The sequence below is a fragment of the Crinia signifera genome, chromosome 1 (genome assembly GCF_055691185.1).
Source record: "Crinia signifera chromosome 1, ASM5569118v1, whole genome shotgun sequence".
Classification (NCBI taxonomy): Eukaryota; Metazoa; Chordata; class Amphibia; order Anura; family Myobatrachidae; genus Crinia; species Crinia signifera.
In genome coordinates, this window is record NC_139217.1 from 415859538 (window position 1) to 415882802 (window position 23265).

At 39.7% G+C, this 23265-nt stretch overlaps 1 protein-coding gene across 1 annotated transcript in view; it reads right to left on the minus strand.

The window, feature by feature from the left end:
• Nucleotides 1-23265, minus strand: part of RASA1 (RAS p21 protein activator 1) — an 80250-nt gene that overhangs the window by 36273 nt on the left and 20712 nt on the right. Inside the window, exons 2-12 of the mRNA XM_083151825.1 lie at nucleotides 22900-23052; nucleotides 17811-17946; nucleotides 15615-15685; nucleotides 14820-14937; nucleotides 14390-14421; nucleotides 12466-12518; nucleotides 9749-9899; nucleotides 9239-9317; nucleotides 7743-7863; nucleotides 4638-4794; nucleotides 749-836 (exon numbers count right to left, since the gene is read on the minus strand). Coding sequence (XP_083007951.1) covers nucleotides 749-836; nucleotides 4638-4794; nucleotides 7743-7863; nucleotides 9239-9317; nucleotides 9749-9899; nucleotides 12466-12518; nucleotides 14390-14421; nucleotides 14820-14937; nucleotides 15615-15685; nucleotides 17811-17946; nucleotides 22900-23052 — 1159 coding nt within the window. The remainder of the gene's footprint in view (nucleotides 1-748; nucleotides 837-4637; nucleotides 4795-7742; nucleotides 7864-9238; nucleotides 9318-9748; nucleotides 9900-12465; nucleotides 12519-14389; nucleotides 14422-14819; nucleotides 14938-15614; nucleotides 15686-17810; nucleotides 17947-22899; nucleotides 23053-23265) is intronic.

A 23265-nucleotide genomic window follows, 5' to 3' on the forward strand; every position in this document is an offset into this window, starting at 1 on the left:
ATGGGGGTGATCTCCCCCATCTGCTGGCTGTACAAGTCTCTCTGTAGTAGGAGGTAATGTAGTCTGGTAATCAGGCAGACAACCACTAAGGGGGTTACATAATTTAAAACCAGAGACTGCTTTTTAAGATAAACATGACAATGAGCTTATCGAAGCCAGCTAGTTGTGTACTTCAGAACGTTTATTTTTCTACTAGTTAGTAAAATGTATACATGTTCTGGTAAAGGGGTACCTAGGGGCAAAAAATGGCCAAACAATGTCTATATATGTAAAAAAGGAGGCCTCTTTAATGTTAGAGATATACATTTTATAGACTTGGTATTCATCTACATTTCTACAACAGATTGCCAAATATGTTAGCCTTGGAAAAATAAAAGCTGTGTCCTCTTATATTAATCCGATTTCTTCCACCATACTCTGTCATACTTGAGTGAAAGAAAGTTCTACTTTATAGAAAATAAACATACCCTCCCCTAACCTTATGTATTAAAGGAAAACACACACTAATATATATATATATATATATATATATATATATATATTTATGTATTATAGCAAACGTAAATATGGTCATAGTGCAAAAAGCAACATACTACTTTACAATTATACCACCACCTACTGGTTACATTTCACATATAAATAGAATTCTCCTGTGCTACTTTTAAAGATCACTTATTTACAACTAAATAGAAACATAAAAAAGCACTGAAATATACAATGCAAAATAGTTTTTTTTGTATTGCATTACCTCAGCTTGCTCTGGAGTATCCCCAGCAAAGTAGAATATGTAATGTTCCTCACTAAAGTGCTGAACTACGATCTGGAAACAATTTTGCCTAAAACAAAAACAGGATATTTGAGGTATAAAACAACAAACTAGCTGCAATTTACACAGTTTCAATGTAAACTTTCGGCAAACTGTTCTAATGATCCAAAAATCACTGTTTGTGAATGTTTAAGGAAAGATGGGCAGCAGGGATAGTGTAATGGTTAGCATTACTGCCTCATATCACTGAGGCTAAGAGTTTGATTCCCAACATAACCCTGTGTGGAGGTTTGTATATTCTCCCCATGCTTGTGTTTTTCACCAGGTACTCATTCCTCCCACAAACCAAAAATATACGGATAACTTAACGTGTGTGTGTGTGTGTGTGTGTGTGTGTGTGTGTGTGTGTGTGTGTGTGTGTGTGTATGTACGCATGTACATGGGCAGACTAGATGGCCAAAATTTACAACAAATTACACACCCTCAAAAAAAAAAAAAAAAACGGAAGCCAAAAACAACTATTTATACATCTAATGCATCAGGCACAATATTTCGGGATGTACTATGAAAACAAGAAAAGAAGGAAACAATAAACAAACTTCTTAAGCTACTACTTTAAATAGATTTTCACACACTGGGCCATATTCAATGAGAAAAATTCGCCGTGCATGGCGAGAGATTTTTTCTCTCGCCATGCACTCGCCCTGTTCCGGAGGGCTCGCTGCCACTCCTGCTCCCACTATTCAATGTGGTTAAGACTCGCCGCCACTCACGGCGAGTCTTAACCCCTGCAGCGGACGAGCGTCCGCGGCAGGGAGCTGGCAGGGAGCCGGGGGACGGTGGCAGCCAGGGAGATTAAAGTCTCCCTGGCAGCCCCAGAACATATGTGGAGGGGAGGAGGGCTCCCCGGGACCCAGGCAGCACAAGCTGCGTCCCCCTATAGCCAGCGGGGGACCCGGTATTCACTGCACCCGATCGTGCATATGTAATGATCGGGTGCAGTGAATATATTAATATCTATCTCCTGCCCCCTGCTGGCAGCTCTGTGTAAAAAAAAAAAATAATATTTTTTTTTAAATTAAATATATATTCATGTGCTATAAGCACATGAATAAAAATAACATGCCCCTTCACAGAAAAAAAATTCCTGATTTTTTTACACCAAAATTAAAAGAAAAACCTTTTAGTTTAAAAGTTCACATTCCAGTTCTCCATGAAAAGATGGAGAATTGCTACACGGAGAGACACGGCAAAAATCACTTAGAAAGACGGCGAAAATATCACATTGAATAGGGTGGTTCACTTTTGGAGAGCAAAATGCTCCTTCCAACACAAAAATAGCACAAACTCGCCATAAAACACGGCACATTTTTCTCATTGAATATGGCCCAAAGTCACCATGTTATGCAAGTACTGTAAATATTTAATGCACAAATATTTAAACAGAATTATAAAGCATCTGTAAAACCCCCATCATATTAAACACAATACAGGCCACCACATGAAAATAAAATTAGAAGAAAAAAACGCAACACTGAAACTTTATAAAATCTGACGTTGTTAAACCGGACAAGTTTTCACATTTTGAGAAAAAGATCGGTCACATCTACTTCTTACATCTGTCATGGGACAGCCCCTCCCTACTACACTGAACTTAATTAGATTACACAAATAAAACATATCACAATACAGGTTTCTCCTCTAGAGCTCATCTGACCGAGACACCACCAGCTTTAATATAGTAAGATCGAAAAATATTTGCCCGACTGGTCACCATATGGTGCAAAATATAAATCGATTCCTTACTTGGTACTTAAACACATCGGTGTATTTAAGTGGGGGAATAAAGAGAAACTTAAAGGACCTAAAATAATTAAGGCGTAATGTTACATGCTGACCAATGTCATTAATGTTACTACTGGCACTAGAAAAGGAAAAGATTGCTTTAAAACAGCTTTTTTTGAGGACCAGTTGTTCATAAATAGCCAATAGCAAAATAGCATTTAATTGTTCATGTCTGTACACAGCAGACCTTGTGCAAGAGCTATACTAACAAAACCCCATAGGAGTGCATTTAAGCTCATTTTATTAGAAGCTTGTCTCTTCCTTCATAAAAGCGGGACCCACACTCCCTAAACTGGTGTTAAAGCCCCCATACAATACTGCAATTTGGGCCGATATCACCTGATGCAGACGGATCAGGATGATGAATCGGGGGAAATAAACCCAAATCGGATGTGAATGACATCCGATACGCAGGTCCTGTGCGCATCAGATGGGATCCGGAGGTCAGACCGACCCGGACCCCCCTCCCAGCGGCGGGGAATGGGGTCGCATGGAAGGTCACAGGCGACTATAAGGGGGATCAGATGGCCATACACTGCAGTGAGACAGTTTGTGCCCCCTCTAGTTCTTTGTGCTGAATGCTAATGGGAAACTAAAAGGGAGGGATATATACTCCAGCTAATGAGATGTTTGGCAACATCTCATAACTAAATAAAAAGATATATGGGATTTAAAATGCACCAGGTCATTATAATCCAACCTCATTGACACAAGGCTAACTTCCTTTACCACTAGTTGAAGAATCAATGAGCTTAAGTGAAAAAAAATAGATTGATTACCACTATTCTTTAATTCAGTTAGTTTCTAAAGATGGAATAAAGATGTCACTATTTGATAATGGAGCATGCCAATAAGATGAGTACATAACATTACATGTAGCAGTGCACTAAAACTAGGGTACTGCCCCAAATCAACTTTATAGACAGTTACAGAACTTAAAACACGGTTTACAGAAATAAAAATAGTTTTCCAACCAAAAACAAGAGACATTACTTTATGTACCATAGAGGGTCAAACATTTACTGTTCTGCTATGTGAAGTTATGTGAAGTAAATAGAGAGGATACATTCCCAGCAGCATTATTACTTGTATAAAGCTGGCCATACACTAGAGCAATATCGTGTACGAATGCGCGATTTTGACGGGTCATGCGATCAACTGTGCGCACATCGTGTGGCATCTGTTTGATAAGTGGCCCCGCGAGATGAGAGGTCAATCCTCACATCATACATGCTGCACGTCTGATCAGTCCAGATCATAAGTTATTGGCACATGCAATCAGCAGTTTGATGGTGCCTCATTTGACTGGCAGTTTTCCAGACTCTCCCACCATGCCGTGAGACCATCAATGGTATGCGCCAACTCGATCGCACGATGGATCAGTAGCACATCTTTGGCTCATTAAGGTGTAGATTTATTAAGCTCAATGAAGTGATAAAGCGTCTTTTTATCACCGGCCAATCAGCTCCTACCTGTCATTTTTCAAACCAAGCCTGTAACTTCACATTTAGGAGCTGATTGGCCAGTGATAAAAACAAGACACTATCACTTTACCGAGCTTAATAAATCTGCCCCTAAGTTATACCAAAAATGCCCCAAATCTTGAATCTAGGGCTGCTGGGGAGTTCATGGGAAATTGAGACCCAATCAGAATCGCAAGCATGCTGTTCTAGTGCACAGGTTCTCAAAGTCGGTCCTCAGGACCTTACACAGTATGGTTTGCAGGTTTCCTCACAGAATCAAGTGAAATAATTAGCTCCACCTGTGGATCTTTCGAAATGTGTCACTGAGTAATGAGTGCACCTGTCGGGTGATCTGAAAAACGTGAACTATGTGGAATCGAGTTTGAGAACCACTGTTCTAGTGTATGGCCAGCTTAACACAATTTTCTGGCAGGACAATACCATTTAAAAGGGATATACAATAAACTGTAGAAGCTCTACATAAAACATCTTTACATTTAAAATTCTACGCGTGATAAAGTGTAAAACCACTGGATAGTAAGATAGTATTTACAATCTCTCACCTGCCAAACAGACTGTCATGGACTACATAGGCAGAACATACACTCAAATCAATTAATCCTTTGGGTTTGGTTGCACGTTTTTCACTTTCAAAATAAATAAGCTGGGCATCATTGCCCTCTAAGATAAAATACAAGTTCTTCCACCGTTTGCCTTTACCTAAAAAGAGAAAGTACACAAACACACCCATTAGCTTCCAATACGTCCGACAGACATGCTCCTAACAAGTTACATGCAAACATACAAATGTGAACACGTTTTTGTTTTTACACTCCAACTTTGATGTAAATGTCCCGTTTATTGGTGGCAAGATCTTGATCACCATTTGGAAGTTACAAGAGCAAACTATACATTAATAGGGTTGATGCAGAGTTCAATGCAAGTTGGTTGTGCACACATACTGTACCTTGTGGGCTTTAACTACATGCTGCTCCAGAGAGTACGCAAGTATGGAAGACGCACATTGGGGCAGATGTATTAATATTGCCCTAACGTTTGAAAAACAGGACCTGCTTATCCTGCATAATAAGCGAGCATCCGTTACAACTGGAGGGATTGAAGGGGACAGCCACACCGAGGGTTAATCAGCGAGCTGTCTCTAGCACACAGCAGGTGCACTGATAGTACATTTAAAAATGACCTTAACCCCCCAGTTAACCAGCATTAAGTACTGAAGACTGGTTAATACATCTACCCCATTGTGCACAACTCAGCTGCTCCTCCATTTGCACTATGCTCATAAGCAAAGCTCTGGGAGGGCGTGGTGCTGATGGAATTATGGGCTATGCACTTGTGTGAATCCATCTATACTCCTGTTTTTAGGCAGATCCTTTGCACAGCGGTTGGTGTACACAACAATATTTACAGATATTCAACTTAGCATATGGCGAAGTCAAAGATGTGGGTACAACTCTGCATATGAGCAAATATATATTTCATGCACGCATCATGGGTGCAATCTAATTAGAGAACACAAAATGAAGTCTACTAATATATATCAACGATGACAGATACATCATGGGCTACATACTGATCGCATCCAAAATCCTAATTGCGCAACATTGGCAATCACCAAAGATCCCGCCTATAGTTTAAAAAGAAATATAAGTGTTCAATATCATTAGGAGTACAAAATCGCGGGTGCAAGAGATGTTAAATCGGCTTCCAAAACCTTAATTCGCTGGTATCCTTGGACTGACTATTGGACTTCTAGTCACAATTCAGATGAATCCTGCCCCACTCCTGCACCTGATGGCCAGTGAAGTTTGTTCTTAGAGTGCCAATATCTGTGAGATGCGCAAAATATCAGCTAAAAATGCCAGTGTTGCTCATATTTGTTATATGAATTCAAACAAAAAATGTGTAAAATACGATTATGCGTCAGATGTATTAATCTGCTCCTTACGTTTTTAAAATAACGGGTCCCGCTTCTCCTGCATAACGTGGAGAAGCGGGCACCCGTAACACCCGAATGTATTAACCTCCCCAGCACCGATGAGAGCCGTTATGCCCAGTGTTAATGGCTCTCCTTATCGGCGCCCCCAGCATCCCTGCGCAATCGCATTTTTCCCCCGGCCGGCTCCCTGAGCTTGCGTGAGATTTTGCTATTACCGCAAGATCTCCAGCACAGCCCAGACCCAGCAGTAGGGTTAGCGTTGTCCCCGCAGTGGGGATAGGACAACGCTAGCCCTGAGCTGGCGAAGCAGCCAGGGTGATTTAACACCTAGGTGTCTCTTAATACATTGCAGTGGCCACTAAAAACGGGGGGGGGGGGATTGCAGGGGACAGCCCAGCGAGCGTTACGTTAGGTGCAATGTTCATACATTTTAAAAAATTTAATCCCCCAGTTAACCAGTGTTAAGTGAAAAAATGCACTTAACGCTGGTTAATATGATATGTCTGGCCCTATATCTCCAATAAAAAGGTAAACATTACAGGTCATTATCATGAATAAAAAGGTTTGCTTGCCAATTTTCACACCAATTTTGACAAATTCAGTTGGAACTCAAAGGGTTAATACTGCAGCACAGACTGCGTAATAGTTGGAATTACTGCCTCACAGCACTGAGGTCATGGGGTTGATTTCCACCATGACCCTAACTGTGCAGAGTTTGTATATTCTCCTTGTGCTTGCGTGGGTTTCCTCCGGGTACTCTGGTTTCCTCCCACAATCCAAAAATATACTGGTAGGCAAATTGGCTCCCAACAAATTAACCCTAGAATGTCTGTGTGTGCATGTACATGTGGTAGGGAATATGGATTGTAAGATCCACTGGGGCAGGAACCAAAGTGAATATTCATATATTCTCTGCAAAGCGCTGCGGAATGTGTATGCGCTATAGAAGAAACTGATAATAACTAAATTCTCTCTCTCCAACGGTTTATCTTGATCTTCTACTGAACTGTATTCTCTATTCGGTGCTCTGTTGATTGTAAGTTTTAGTAATATAGACATCCATATAGGTTTGTCAATTCGGAGTGAGCCACCCATACCCCCCTCTTTTTCTGTACACCCTTCCCTATTTTTATTATTTAGAATACCAATAAAAAGGTTTAGAAAAAGATATGTGGCATGACTATATTCTGTTCTTTTTTCCAAGAAAACCCCTAACAGCTTTTTGTATGCAGATACAGCTGCAGTCACATCCAGAATATAGCTTTGCCGTATAACATTTAATCAGCAAAGTCTGCCTGTGCATTTATTGCATAGCAGTGCAAGTAAGGAGGAACAAGTAGTATGCACAAATAGACACTTTGTTGTTCATAAACACGCTCACAAGTAGGCACAACTAGAATGGCCAGTTAACGTGACTGCAGCAATGATGAGGGAGGGAACATCTGTAGGTGATCCTTACAAAAGTCATCCTTGTGTGTGAAATAAAATAAATATTCACCGAATTCTAACCCAATAGAAATTCCTAAACATATTTCTTTATATTCCTTCAGAAACATATATACACCACCATACTTTGCTTGCAGCATTCCTGACAGTTATTGGCACTATTAACTTGTTACATTTTTTTTTTTTTTAAGATAAATATTTGAAGCATCAATATGATTTTGCACATTTCATAAAGAGTACATAAAGAAATCTAAAGAGCACTCACTTTTCTTTAAGAGATAACCTTTCTTTACAATGTTTTTGTAAAATGCATCCTTGGTTTTTCGCCTGATTGTATTGTAAATTTCTTTACCATCCACTATATCATTCAGTACTTGCTCTTGATGCTGGTGAAGAAATGACAAAGTCAACCAACTGAAATGCATATATACTTATTGAAGAGTCTTCTTGAAACTACGTGAACAAGACTAACAAGATGAAATCGTATTTCCTTGCATCAATAAAATATGAGTTAACACCTTAAAAAGCTACAGAAATTGGAAAAACTCCTCAGGAAAATATACAATTTGTGACAATTTGTTACATTTGGTGTTTCGAAGAATCTTCCCAACACAATGGTGGGAATATCCGATCATAGAGTATTTCATAGAAATAAAATGAACAGTAATCTTTTTTTGCATTTGCTTTTCAAATATTAAGCAGTGGTAATATATTACTCAAACAGTATTAAAAAAAAGGTAAGTATTCTATAACTATTTTGAGGATTATCCTTCCAAACTGAGAATCAACAAATGTTACATCCAGAATAGAACACCTAGGCGCAGGTTTGCAAATATGCCTATCCTGTTGCCATGCCTATATTTGCGAGGGGCCAAAGTTCTGCATGCCTAGGTGATAAATACTGCCTTACATGTCAGGAACCCCATTCCTGTTCCCTTCATAAGCCTTCACAGTGATAGAATTGATTAAAGTTTGGAGGTATGAGGGAAAAAAAATGTCGACCAATTTTCTTAATTTTTTTTAGTTCTGGAAAGATTATACTAGATATATTACCTGAATCTTGTTTAAGACAATTCATTGTTATTTCTTAAACCTTAGTGTGGTTATCACCTATCTTTTGTAAACTGGTATAGGGGGTACTGGCCCGTTCACGCATAGAACCATATAAGTTTATTTACAAATTAAGTTAATATAAATGAAAATTCTACTCGGTGCCCCATAATTTGGGGTCAGAAATAAAACACCAAACTATCCTGGGGGTCTTAAGGGCAGTAGTATCCTATTAGCCCCTAATATACTGCGCCATCGAAAAACGGGGGTTTCATATTGTTAGGGGTTTTTAAATGCAAAAATAAACAGCGTCAGTAAAAGGCTGCATACTATGTATTTGATGCCACATAAGACAGCTTTGGCAGATCTAGATTAATTTGCCTAAGGCAGGCAAAACCAAATCCCAATTTGTGCCGACATTGGGGCGAATAGGATAGCCGCTGGAGTATTAATTACCATTGGCAGTTTATAGCTGCTAATTGGATACGGTATAAGGAGCATATTCGCTAGGGTTGAGATGTTGCCCATTGCAACCAGTCAGATTCTATTTATCTAGCCCTTTCTAGAAAATAGCAAGAATCGGATTGGTTACTATTGCCAACATCTCCCACTCCTATAAACCTGCACTTTAAATATACTCCTACCTCACAAGATCCTAGTTGTTGATACAAATATATACATCTAGCATTAGCGTGTATATATTTATCTTACCTGCACGGGGACAGGCTCCTTTAGAAAATAGCCTTCAACAATTTGTTCTTTCCTGTAGTGTTCTATTATATCATCAATTCTGTTTAAAAACATAGGAATTTTAAGTACACCCACAAAAAGCAGTTATACGCATGAGTTTGGCTTCTTATACAAGATTGGCACTACACTCCTCTGCCGGCATACTTGTGGTGCTTCAAAGGTTACTCAATGTGGCTTAAGGCCACCTGCCATTCCCTACTCACATGACACTGCACAACTGTTGCATGCAAACCTGTAAGGCAATACAATGAGTGGCTCCCATCATTACCCACTGTGAAGTAATCACACAATTTCTTACATGTTTTCTATAAAATTGGCTCTAAATAGTCCCCACCCACGTCAAAATAGAATATGCACAATTAAATGGAAGTTGTATACTTCTTTCGAACTTAAAACCAGACATCAACCTGGCACAGAACAGCCATGCTGAGCAAAAGGTTTCTAAAGGATTAAACATTGTGTATATGTTACCTGTTGTAGTACCGACCTCCCATCATGAACTGATTATTTGGTGTTGGGCAGATCTTAAACCGCTGAATGTTTTCATTGGTCCGAAAGTACAAGGAGTAATCACCAGGGGTGTTATCAGACGGCCTCACCAGGAAGCTGCCGATTTGGCCAACTGGAAAATGTGGAAAAGTAGAAATCACTTGCTTTGAAAATATAAAATACAGCTTCAACATACCTCCATAGAAAAGAAAGAAATATGGGGGGGGTGAAGACACCAATTGGGAAATCAATTATTACCGCAAGAGACTCCCTGTATTACAGCATTTCACAATACCCAGACTTCTGTCTGCAGCCATTAATACAAATGGAAACCACTTTCATAAATGATATCAACTCTTTCATTCTTAATTTACAAAATCTGTTGCCACTTCCATAGAAATACCATATGTGTACCATCTACTTTATGGGTCTATATACAAGTATCTTTTAACAACGAGGTACTGACAGTCTGCACAATCATCTGACATATTCACGCCCGAATGTTACATTTTATATTCAAATGTTAGACCTTACATTAATGGGCAATTACTTTATTTTTTACAGTAAGTTCTATATTTAGAAGGGGTGTGGTACAGGACTCCGACAGTCGGGATCCCGACAGTCCTTATCCCGACGTCGGGATCCTGACAGTCCTTATCCCGACGTCGGGATCCCGACTGCCCGGAGTCAGACAGCATGGCGAGTGCAAAAAAGACCCTTGCGGGCTCGCTTCGCGAGCCACCTATTCTATTCTCCCTCTGTGGGGGTCATGGACCCCCACGAGAGAAAATAGCGGGTGGCCGTCGGCGTTTTGACAGTCGTTTACCCGACGTCCGGCACCCATCTAGAAGTCCGGAAGCACCATGGGCTCATGTGTAGCACCAAGCTTCAATAACACATACATTAATATATTATAGAACATTACATAAGCTTTTTATGGATTTACTTTTATATGAAATTGAAAGTTGCATTAGCATGTTTCTCATCCCTGTCAGTTTTGACACCTGGAGAAGATCACTGTTTCTTACATATAATTTGGGGAATTAGGTAAATCCTTATAGTTGATATAATCTATAGGGTGAGGGGCCCCAAACTGCACACCCTGGACATATGAGGTGCTACCTGCTGAGACCTGTAGTGCAGCAAGCAGGAGGAGGAGTTTGCAGGTGCACATTAAATATAAATGCTAGACCTTTTAATATCATTGCTATATTGAATTTCTGAGGTTATTAGCATAATGATGGCCATTATTATCGGCTTGTCCACCACGTCCAGGTTACCTCAATAGGACAAGTCCCTAACACTACTATGAGACAGGTCCAGGGCACCTGCAAACTCCTCCTCCTGCTTGCTGCACTACAGGTCTCAGCAGGTAGCACCTCATATGTCCAGGGTGTGCAGTTTAGGGCCCCTCCCCCTATGTACTATATAGTGTGTACACACTGGAAGGAATTAGAGGCGCCTTCCTCCTTAACTATCACCCCTCCCACCTGTCCCAGATTGTTTTTAATTAGCTTGGAGTCCTACACTCAAGACTGAGCACTCCAGCTTGGCACTATGAGGGCAAGTACTACTATACATATATGCTGAGTGTTAGTCTGTGGGACTGTGTTTTGGGCGCAGGGCTCTTTGGGCTGCTCCATGGCATCATATCGTACACTTTCCATCACCCCTTTAGTTTGTTTAGTATATATGCAACACCCTCCACATTTATTATTACCTCTTACTTAGGTTAGTCTTATCACATATAACTTCCCCTATCCCTTTTACTATCCCTTTAATTTCACACCAATGTTATGCCATGGGGTGTTTCTGCTGGGCTGGCCTGGACCTGTCTCAGAGTAGTGTTAGGGACTTGTCCTATTAAGGTAACCTGGAAGCGGTGGACAAGCCCATAATAATGGCCATCATTATGCTAATAACCTCAGAAATTCAATATAGCAATTATATTAAAAGGTCTAGCATTTATATTTAGTGTGCACCTGCAAACTCCTCCTCCTGCTAGTTGATATAATCTGCAATTAGTATGTGCAGGCATCTAGTGATGCAGTGTGTATTGATATTTTTTATTGAAAACATCTATTTCATTATTGTAGTTTGCGTTGGTCTCTTGTTATAACTCTGTATGTTTCATTTTAGGTTTAGTTTCTGATATTGTAATTATACACACACACACAAAAACTTTAATTTAGAAAAGGTCAGACATTTCTGTTATACTATATACAGGTTGAGTATCCCTTATCCGAAAAGCTCGGGACCACGAGCATTCTGGATAAGGGATTTTTCCAGATTTTGGAACATACTTACCGGACCCCTGGTGGTGTCCTGATGGTCCCTCAGCGTCCACTTTGTACCCCGGCAGGCCTCCAGCACCGTATCCGGCAGTCTCAGGAGTGCATTGCGTGAGATCACCGGCGCGCGCGCACACACAATCGCGCAATGCACTCCTGGGACCGCTGGAGACGACAGAGAGGATGCTGAAGGCCTGCCGTGGGCGCCGGGGGACTTGGTAAGTCTAGAAAAAGGGTTGTGGGGGTAGAAAAAAAAATCAATTAAAAAAAAAAAAAAAGTTTTTGGAATAATTTGGATACGGGATGCCCGGATACGGGATTCTCAACCTGTACTTTCTTTATAACATTGCATTTAACTTTAAAGAGCTATGTATAAACAGAAACAAGAATGACTAATCTAAAACATACCAGTCATTAGCAGGTTGTATGCTTCCTGTTTGTTGATTTTCCCATGGAACCACCTTTTGAAGTTCAGAAAGTGTAACAATTAGAAATACAGATAAAATCATTAAATTCTGAATTAACATTCAAACAATAGAGCATGCACAGCTGTTGAGGAATTAGTACATCTGGAAGAAAATCTATAATTACTAAATGAACATAAAAGCAAAGTATTTAGAGTGTTTGCAATGGCCATCTTTGTATACAATACAACAGCAATAGATCTATGGAAGGTCTTTTCATTCACTTTATAGATGTTCTATTACGAGGCATAAAAACACTGGGGAAAAAAACAATATCAAATGTAAGGGCATTCGCTAGTCCTCCGATTAACACAAATTAATTCACTGTTATTAACTTTGTGACCTGACTACACCCCCTTTAAATTGCTATTAAAATATCTATACGGGCAAAAAAATCCAAATAATGGTCAGAAGTACAGCGTCTGATAGAGTATTGTGCATATAGCCTGATGAATAAAGACCATCAAGGATCAGCCTTTCATCAACTCTGTGCTAACACACAAAGGGCAGTATTCAATGAGGCTGATTCGCCATGTTCTACACCGAATGTGTGCTCTAAGGTGAATCCTTTTACTGAAAAAGTGATTCACCCTATTCAACATGCAATATTCGACTACGTCGAACAGTGAATGACGGACAATTCCCTGTCTGATAGTCACCGCAATTCGCTGTGGTTTTTCAATGTGATTCGCCGTTAGTGTATACAATGATCAGATGGCAAATGATTTTCGCTGTGTGTCACCATGTAGCAATCGCCATCTTTTTATAGTGAACTGGAATATGAACTTTTAAAATAAAGGGTTTTTTTTACATTTTTACAACAAAATCAAGAGTTTTATTATGTAAAGGGGCATGCTATTTTTGTCATGTGCTTACAGCACATGAATATATATTTAATTTGTAATTGTATTTATTTTTAAACACAACAGCCAGCAGGGGGCCGGGAGCCGAGAGCCACTCATTACATATATTCACTTCACACTGCTCCCGCTCATTACATATGCATGAGCGGGAGCAGTGCAAGCTGCTCCCTACCCCAGTCCCCTGCCAGCTCTGCCGGGGGGCAGCTGCTGCTGCTTGTGTCCCAGGGGGCCCTCCTTCTCCCCCACAATGTCCGGCTCAGGCAGGGAGGCTTCCATCTTCCTGCCTGCCCCTGTCCCCCACCTCCCTGCCAGGTTAAACATCGCCGTCAGTGGCAGCAAGCCCCTGTCAGCCCTCTGGAACACGGCGACTGTGCAGCGAATCCTAAACAGGATTCGCTGCACATGACGAGTATTCTCATTGAATACTGCCCAAAGAGTCAAAAGAAACACCTCACGTAAGATCTGTCAATTTTCCTTCACAGAAACATTCCTTCAGCAACCAAACTGACTATTTGATAAATTCCCTGTTCAATCACTACCAAACTGTCCAGTGTTATGGTTTTTTGGCCAAAAATGGAAACCAAACCATGTTTAATTCTATTTGTGGATTTAACAGAAAATTAGCTATTGCAGTGAAGAACTCACTTTTGTTATAATTAAGAACTGGTCTTTTTACAATTGCAATTAACGACAACTTGTCAGACAAATCTTTGTATTGTACGTATTTACAGTGTCAATCAGGAACCTGCATCCCAGGTGTACAAACTTCAGCTGGTAACTGCCAATAAATAAAGTTTGAAGACAAAATGGTTCCTGAACAGAAGAGCTCATAAGCTTGGCAAGAACGGTGTTGAATAAGGACATATAGTGCAGTATTTAGAACGGCACCTAAGGAACTCACAGGTTGAGTGTGTGCTTATTACTACTTTTAAATGTAAGGATGACATAATGACATACAGTAGTAGAACCACATGGGTGGAAGCATGAACTTTTTAAATGACTTACATCTTTCCTTCATGTGGATCTTCTTCCCTCCCCTATTGAAGTAGTAAAAAAAAAATGTTGGGTTTAATAAAAGTGGCAACCTTGCAAATAACAGACCCTTTAATTCTCTGGAACTGAAATTGTAGACTTCCAAAAGCTGGCACAGATCAACCCATGGCTCTCATATACTAAAATCAAAGTTATAGGAAGCTATACTTTATAAATACTGTCATTTTTTTAAATATATTTTTAGACCCAAATGCAGACAGCATGCTGTGAATTCCTAAATTTACATTTGCAAGCTATAAAGCGTCAGGTTATAATGAAATCTTGCTTGATTATAAAAGTTCTTAACATTTATGTTAGCATGATATTTCTAGGTGTTTGTTTACACATGAGTGATCAGGTGATAGTTACACATTTAAAATAACAACAAAAACTATTAACTAACCACTTCTTTCACCAAGTCTTCAACTATAAGTCCTTGTTCATTTGTACGGAGATTGGTTACCCACATCCATCCATCTTCTAATTCATTATGGACAATAAACATATCTCCTTTCAAGAAACTGCAAAAAGAAAGGGAATATTTTGCACCATGCTGTATCTTAAGAAATAGTAGCATAAAGTTTAAATTTGTTAACTTGATATACTGAGCACGTTTAATGATGGTCTGAAGAAGTGTAGTTGTGCTAACCCAGGGGCCTCCATGTTCTGAACTTAAAACCTTATGAAAATGTTTTGTTTTTCTTTTTTGTTTGTGTGTCGTTCCACAGGCTTCTAATATACATTAAATACTTCCACCATACACATAAAAACCTCTTCCCTACTGCATTCTTGCATTAAATGTACACGTTGGTGTGATTTTTGGCTTTAAGATGCTAAATACTTTCTTGAAGGACTTTCTTTACACAGACAGAAAACATATACATAATACAATCATTTAGTCGACATGACATCTGACAGCTGCACTACCTCGGCACCAGTAGGTCAACACATTTTAAATAGCAATGTTGAAACCGGGTCGATGACGGAACTGGACAAATGTGATACAATGTTGTGAAATACTTGGGAGACTGATCAGAGGCGAAAAATAAGTGACAGCAACATGACATTGAATGAAACAAAAAAGAAAGCATATAGTTATCCTTTCATGTTTGAGGATAAACCCGAATTGCACTAACAGCATACAAGAATAAAAAGTATATCCTTTAAATACTGGACTCAATTATATGACATACTGTACCTGATTTCATCTGTTTCTGGGACTTTAGTATAAGGAAGTATAGCACGAACTCTACGTCTGTCTTCAACCGGCTAAAAACAAATAAATGGGAAAAAAGGCTTTTTAATATACAATAGATACTACCTTATAGGTTTAGTCAGCAGTGCATATGGGAAGTCTTACTAAGTAGCAGATATTACTGCTAATGCTCTTGGCAGGTACGGTAGAAAAGGTCAAAAGAATCTAAGCTCAAGCCCAAAAAGTTCACATGGATAATGTCAATACAAGCAAAACGCGGATGTGAAGATGATCACCGACACATGAAAAAGGGTCTAAATTTGTAAATCACAGAACATGAACCCCAAATTAGCATACCACCTTCACTCGCTATGCCCAGTGCAATTACAACTTGATTTTGGAGTCCACGTGGGTGATCAAGTAAAATAAAAAAAAATTATATTATTATATATATATATTTTTTTTTTTTTTTTTTTTTTAGTACTTATGTATTATTTGGGATCCCATGTTAAATGCACCCCATTTTTTCATACCCCTACTATCCAACTACGCATGGAGATGATTTTATATAGTGTGGCGAGCGCAGCGAGCCACCGTGCCCGAAGCGTGGCGAGCCCCGCAAGGGGACGCGGTCTCATAAGAAAAACGGGAGCCCAGATATAACATAAGTACCTTATTTTTTCCTAAAGTTGTGTTGGACTTATGACCTTTTCATGTGTCGACCAATGCAGCTCGCCTGAAAATTCTAGGTCGAGCTGACCGAGAACGCCGTGACCCCAGATTGAATACCCCCATAAACTCATAAATGTATAGTACGCCCATTTTCCTAACAGCACAACAGTTTATGTAGTTATAGAAATGTAATACTCAGCTGACCAGATTACTAAACCATGGGTTAAATTTATACATATACAGGTTGAGTATCCCTTATCCAAAATGCTCGGGACCAGGAGAATTTTGGATAATGGATTATTCCGTATTTCGGAATATTTTAATATTTCAATGATGGGTACTTATGTATTATCTGGGCTCCCATGTTAAATGCACCCCATTTTTTCATACCCCTACTATCCAACTACGCATGGAGTTGATTTTATATAGTGTGGCGAGCGCAGCCAGCCACCGTGCCCGAAGCGTGGCGAGCGCAGCGGTCTCATAAGAAAAACGGGAGCCCAGATATTACATAAGTACCCAATGATGTATTTTGAAGTATCTTGCATTTATGTTGTACAAACACATCAACCACATGAAATACACACAAATATATTTTATTTGTTCAAAAAACAAGGTTTCAAAACATAAAACAAAATTTGTGTACTATCTCAGGCTATGAATTTGAATGCCAAGCAATCATTGTCAGCACATATATAGTGCCAGTTACATATCATCTCCTCAGTAGTGCTGTTACAAATGTAAGTTTTTACCCCCAAATTTTTTTAAAAAAAATCACTTTCTGGAATGTATGGTTTTCGGAATAATTCAGATAACGGATATGGGATCCTCAACCTGTAGTATCCTAAAGTAACACTAGATAAATAAGCGCTGTTTTGAAAAAATTTTGATTCTTCGAACCACTAAAGCCACAAAAGGTTTTATTTCAAAATCACTTCAGTGACTATGCCCAGAGTTGTATACAACTTCAACAGATAACATATTGTACCAAATGTAATAGGCGCTTGACTGAAACTACAGATGTTTTGGCAATTGAGCGATAATTTCACATTTAAAATATCAATGCTATAAACACAAAATATACACTTTCAGCAACCCAGAATCAATGGGGCCTATTCAATACGGTGCACAGCGAATAGCGCCAGGAGGGAGCTCTTGCAGCTATTCTAATCAGCACGCCGCTAGTGGATTTCCACTCACACCCATTCCAAAAATCTGAAAAATCTAGCGCGATGCGGTTTTAAGCCGTAGTGTGGCACAGACAGCATCGCCGCAGGGTACTTAAGTCAGAAAATGCTGGTAACCGTGACTAAAAACCTGCAAGTACTAGCATTCTCCAATTTAGCAGAACGTTGATAAGAATTGCTCCGGCAGCTCCCTCCTGGCGCTATTCACTGCGCACCATATTGAATCGACCCCAATGACCCCCAGTTTTAACTACAATAATATCACAGCAATTTGCAAACAGTTAAGGTTACAATTGTTAAACAGCGGAAATACAAAAATCAAGCATATTATCTGACTTGCCTCTGGGGGCGCTACAGGAAAAAGGAGTCTTTCTTCTTTCAGTAAACATGAAACATGACTATAATATCCTATGAGATCTGAAAGCGAAGAAAACCGTCTTCCCCCAATGTAGAAGTCACCACACATTGCTATAATCCTGCAGGGCACAAAAGAAAAAAATAAAAGATTACAAAACAGATCATCTCCGTAGAAATAATTGTGGCAAAGAAAGAATAAAACAAACGGGAGCTTATTACACAACACCGGAAATATACATGCAACCATTGACTATAGCTAGGTACACACCTGGCAGACTGTTCAGCCCATTAACCGATATAACAACCTGACAATTGGTAAGTGCTTACACATTTACCAAATGTCTGGCCAGTGTGTTGTCCTTGAGGTCACAGCTGTGGGGACATTTAAATGTGCCTGCCCAGATGAGATCCCTGCAGCAGGTGTACAGGCGGTCAGCAGACCATCCAAACACAGCCAAAAGCGCCAATACATCGGTAGTGCTGCAAGGCCGATGTTATATGTTTGAATGAGGTAGTTCGTAGACATACATTTTCCCTGTGGGCTTGCGCTATATCAGCCAACTTGTGTGTACACAGCTTAAGCATTACATTAATGAATGGTACAATCTAAAAACAGACCATTCAAAAAATACTAATTAAAAACACACAAAAAAAAAAAACACTTGGAAGAATTTAAAAGAAAGAGTTAATACATTATAAAACTTGATAAAGCATGTCCGGACAAATTTCTCTAAAATATGGAAAAAAATGTTTGATCAAAATAAATAAAAATACATGAAGCGCAGAGCATAATGCACAAACTAACCACAAAAACCCAACAGCAATCAGCACGTACTAGTAATATTCACCATCACTGCCAGCATCCCATAGCAAAGCTGCCAAACAAGAATAGGCAGTTGGGATGGCACAACAGCAGCAAACGTGTCAGATGTGCATTGGACTCTCTGGGGACACACTTGAGCGAAAGGGACTTGTTCAGACATCGGAATTAATCCCAGCATAATAAGTATGCTCTACTGAATATGCATTGAAAAATACGTTTGAATGCAGCTTCTGTATTATCCAAATGGGAACACTTCATAAGATCTACTGAACAAAATATGGACTTTCCAGGAGGCAATAAAATATATATTTTTTGTGCCCGATCTGACAGGAGATCAGGGGTAATATTGAAATGGGATTTTTTTGTGAACCTTGCTCTCAAATAGACCAGATTCAGCCACATAACGTAACGAAACAAATTGGCACAACATGAAAAGTGGCGTTTTGGGCTCCCACACAGCTGACTCATTACATTTCAACAAGCCTCCCCCCAGGGACTGTGTGCTTAAATGCAGCTATAGAATGTCATCAGGCACAGACAGAGACAGGTAAAAATCATTAAATTCTCCACAAAACTAACGCTGCTATTGGGGGGGGGGGTTAGGGTTATTGGAACATTGTAATTCATTAAGTCTTAGTTTTACCAATGGGACAGTATGTTAACACAATTATAATTTAACAAAAACTTAGAAGCATACTCATACCAGGCCTGTTGCCTGACAGTGTAAAATTGCTGCCTATTAATTTCTCATCCCATAAATGTTGAATAAAATTCAGGCATTAGAGAGCAACAACTGTTTTTTACATGAAAAGTATTTTTTAAATTATATTAAGAGAAAAATTACAGATGTAGTGATCTATTGGCATATGCTAAATACAATTTATAGGATAATTACCAGTGGAAAAATGTGAAAAGCAGGCTCTGCAGGGAGATTTAAAAAGATCCTTAACAGGCTGGATATATGCTTGCCTACGCCAAAAACGATGCCATCACTATACGGTTCTTAATTTGGCCATAATAAATATTTGAGTTTTTTTACATCATGCCAGCATCGCTCACATTTGTTATATAAATTCAAATAAAATTGCTTAAAGAAAGATTATATTTCCTATATAAGATAAACATTACAGGTCATTATGATGAATAAAAAGGTTTGCTTGCCAATTTTCACATCAATTTGGACAAATTCTCTTGCCACTCAAAGGGTTAACTAAAAGTTTCTATGTTTTAAGCAGTGTATTATTAATATTGGTTTCATTATATTAATATCATTTCAGAATGAAACTGCTGTTTTGCTTTATCATAAAACTCTCAGAACTAATTCCATGCCTTGCCACTAATGAATAGCACTATATACAGTATAGTTGCTGGTGATCACTGTAAGCCAGTGGTTCCCAAACTGTGCACCAAAGCTCCCTGGGGTGCCTCGGAGCACTTGCAGGGGTGCCTCGGTTTGGTTGTCCAGAACAAATTCAAATTATTTATGGTCAATGTAATAGGCAAATTCAGTGCTTGTGGCTTCCAGTTTTTAAATATGTGGATAAACAGAAGTGAATTCTGTCCCTCACCACATAACCGGACCGAAGGATGACATATAAGCACAACTTATTTAATTTAATATTGTTTTCTGAAATTCTTGGTAGCAAACTTTGCAACTAGGGGTGCCTTGACAAATATTCTGATAATCTAGTGTGCTGTGATGTAAAAAAGTTTGGGAACCACTGTTGTAAGCACTACCTCACTTGCTTATATTTACTAGACTAATCAGTAAACATTAAATCCCTCTTGTGCCGGATACTATGCTTTTCCAATAAAATGTTGCTCAGACAGTGTTCTGTGTAACTGAATTTCTAGTCTGCCTCTACTTGTATCATCCTTTGGCGTCTAAAGATAATTTGCATGTTTTGAAGCAATGCAGAAAAAAACACGGTGGAAACTTGTTTTCACTTGCACATAGTGTTCATAATAACTATAAGCAGAGTACCTCTATTGTTCCAGAGCAATAATCAGAAAATACTGCACAGGAAAGACTGCAATGGCATGTGGTCTTCCCATTAAATAAGATATCCTAATAGATTTCTCACTTAATCCGAAGGCTTAAAGCTCACATTATTATAAATGTGTTCTGGGTGTGTAAATTTACACTTGTGCCTTAGTACATGGCTGCATTATAGCCAAGGGGCACCCTCCACCATTGCGTTTAAAGCCCATTTGCTTTTTTCCCTCATTCCTGCTATACATACATTTACATGTGTTTTTATAACAGTGCCACCTGTGTATACAGGATCCTGAGGTTTCACAGCACTGTTTTCCATCTAAGACTGAATTCAAGTTGTTCTTATTTTGCCTTCTTGTTAATTCATACAAGAGACTCCTGAGATAGAGGCACCAAAAATATTAGAACAGCAGTCACTGGGAAATGCAGCATACTCTATGGTGGTCACTGGAATGCTCTGCAGACTTCATAAACATAACAAATTCTTTTGAGATATTAGCATCTCATTGTCAGCCACTGCTGTTATTGTCAAATCACAAGGAGCCTGGGAGAGCCCAAGGCTTGCCACATCAAACTGCTAAACAATGCCTGCAATTCGACGTGAGCGGAAATAGATATCTCATGAAGACCCCAGAAGTCATCACTGCTGTCCAGGATGGAGCAGTAAACAGAGGATGAGGACTGGAGAGTGCTGCTGGTGGGAAGCAAAGAGCTGAAACAAAGCTCACAACTGTAGCCACTTCCACTGTCTAGCCTCAGAGACAGCTGGAGAGACCATGCCACAAATAAATAACTATGGGTATTAGGCCGAGGTCACTTTGTGTGTCCTAAGTAAGGCAGTCAATAGCCTGAGCCACTATTGAGTGGATTGCCATGGCTCAGTCCACCATTTAGCTGCAGGGGTGACTAATGTGTGGCATTATGGAAGGAAAGGCACATCTTTGGTGGTATATAAGCAGCCATGTCATGCGGGCACAGCGAGAAGCAAGGGACCATGCCGTGCGGGCACAGCGAGCGGCAAGGGACAAAGCCGTGCAGGCACAGTGAGCGGCAAGGGACCAAGCCGTGCGGGCACAGCGAGCGGCAAGGGACCAAGCCGTGCGGGCACAGCGAGCGGCAAGGGACCAAGCCGTGCAGGCACAGCGAGCGGCAAGGGACCAAGCCGTGCGGGCACAGCGAGCGGCAAGGGACCAAGCCGTGTGGGGCACAGCGAGCGGCAAGGGACCAAGCCGTGCGGGCACAGCGAGCGGCAAGGGACCAAGCCGTGCGGCCACCATGAAGCTCCATCCAGCTGGGAAAATTTTCTGGCAGAAAATAATGAAAAGCATGTATGGATTTAACTAGGGGAGTTCCAAAACAAAATCTTGGCTAGGACCCCATGGTATCTTTGAGAAATGTTCAAAATTTCCGCTAAAACTCCCAGCATGTCTCACATTTGTTATATAAATACAAATAAAAAATGTTGTGTAAAATATTATTATATTTCCTATACAAGGTAAACGTTACAGGTCATTATGATGAATAAAAAAGGTTCACTGGGCACTCAGGGGTAATTCAGCTCTGCATGGCAATTCTAGTCATCTAGTCTAGATCAAACGTGATAGATCTTTATCCCAAAAAATAATACAGCAATATTCCAGTGCAATTAGTCTCAAGCACTTTCAAATATAACCCTGAATGCTTTTATTTCGCTCTGGAATATCCTGAATATCTTATTCATATATTTTAAGGAGAACAAACTGTAACCAAGTTGAACAACACTACATTTATACACTAATGGGGCCTACACATGTAGCGGATTTGTGTCATTTTTTTAACCAAGCTGACTTAATTTGATTAGATCGCTTAGAAAAAGACCCTACATCTCTCTGTGTGTAGAAGCGACAGCAATGTGCGGCCACGCATGTTGCTATCGCCGGGCGATGTAGATCACACACGCATGATAAATCTACTCAGATCGCCAGTGCTCTCACCAGAGAACACTGGTCCTGACAGATTGCTCAGTACACATCACAGAGACATCGCTGTGTGCGGAGTGATCTTGCTGGGTGATCTGAGTGATCTAGCATCGCTCAGAAACATCGCCTGTAGATGCCTTAACACTAGAGTGACATTGGGAACAATAAATATCAATGTTCTTCAATTGTTTATTGCCCCACTGCAGCAGGAAAACAAAGAATGAAAAAAAAAAAAAAAAGGATTAATGCTTAGGTCAGCAGGAGAATCTGAACATAATGCCCTTTTTCTACTTACCTGAAATGGGTGACAACATTTGTTTTACTGAGAAAGGAAAGCACAAAAGATCCCGGCCTACGATCACTCTCCCTTATAAGATAACTTCCAGTCCTCCCAGCCTGGTACAGCCGCTCCTCTGCAATGGTTCTATCCAGCTTGCCATGATACCACCTGAAATGATAGTAGGAAAATATTTAACCAAAATATATGCATTAAAAAAATTTTAATTTTAAAGTTATATTTACACTAGTTTCCTATAAATTGTAAGCCTATAAGGCAATCTTTCCTAGCTAGTCTTATATATGCACCTCCTCAACCTCATATATATGTAAATGTTCTCTTTTCTATAATTTGCTGATTGCATAATAAAAAAAAAAGTATTGA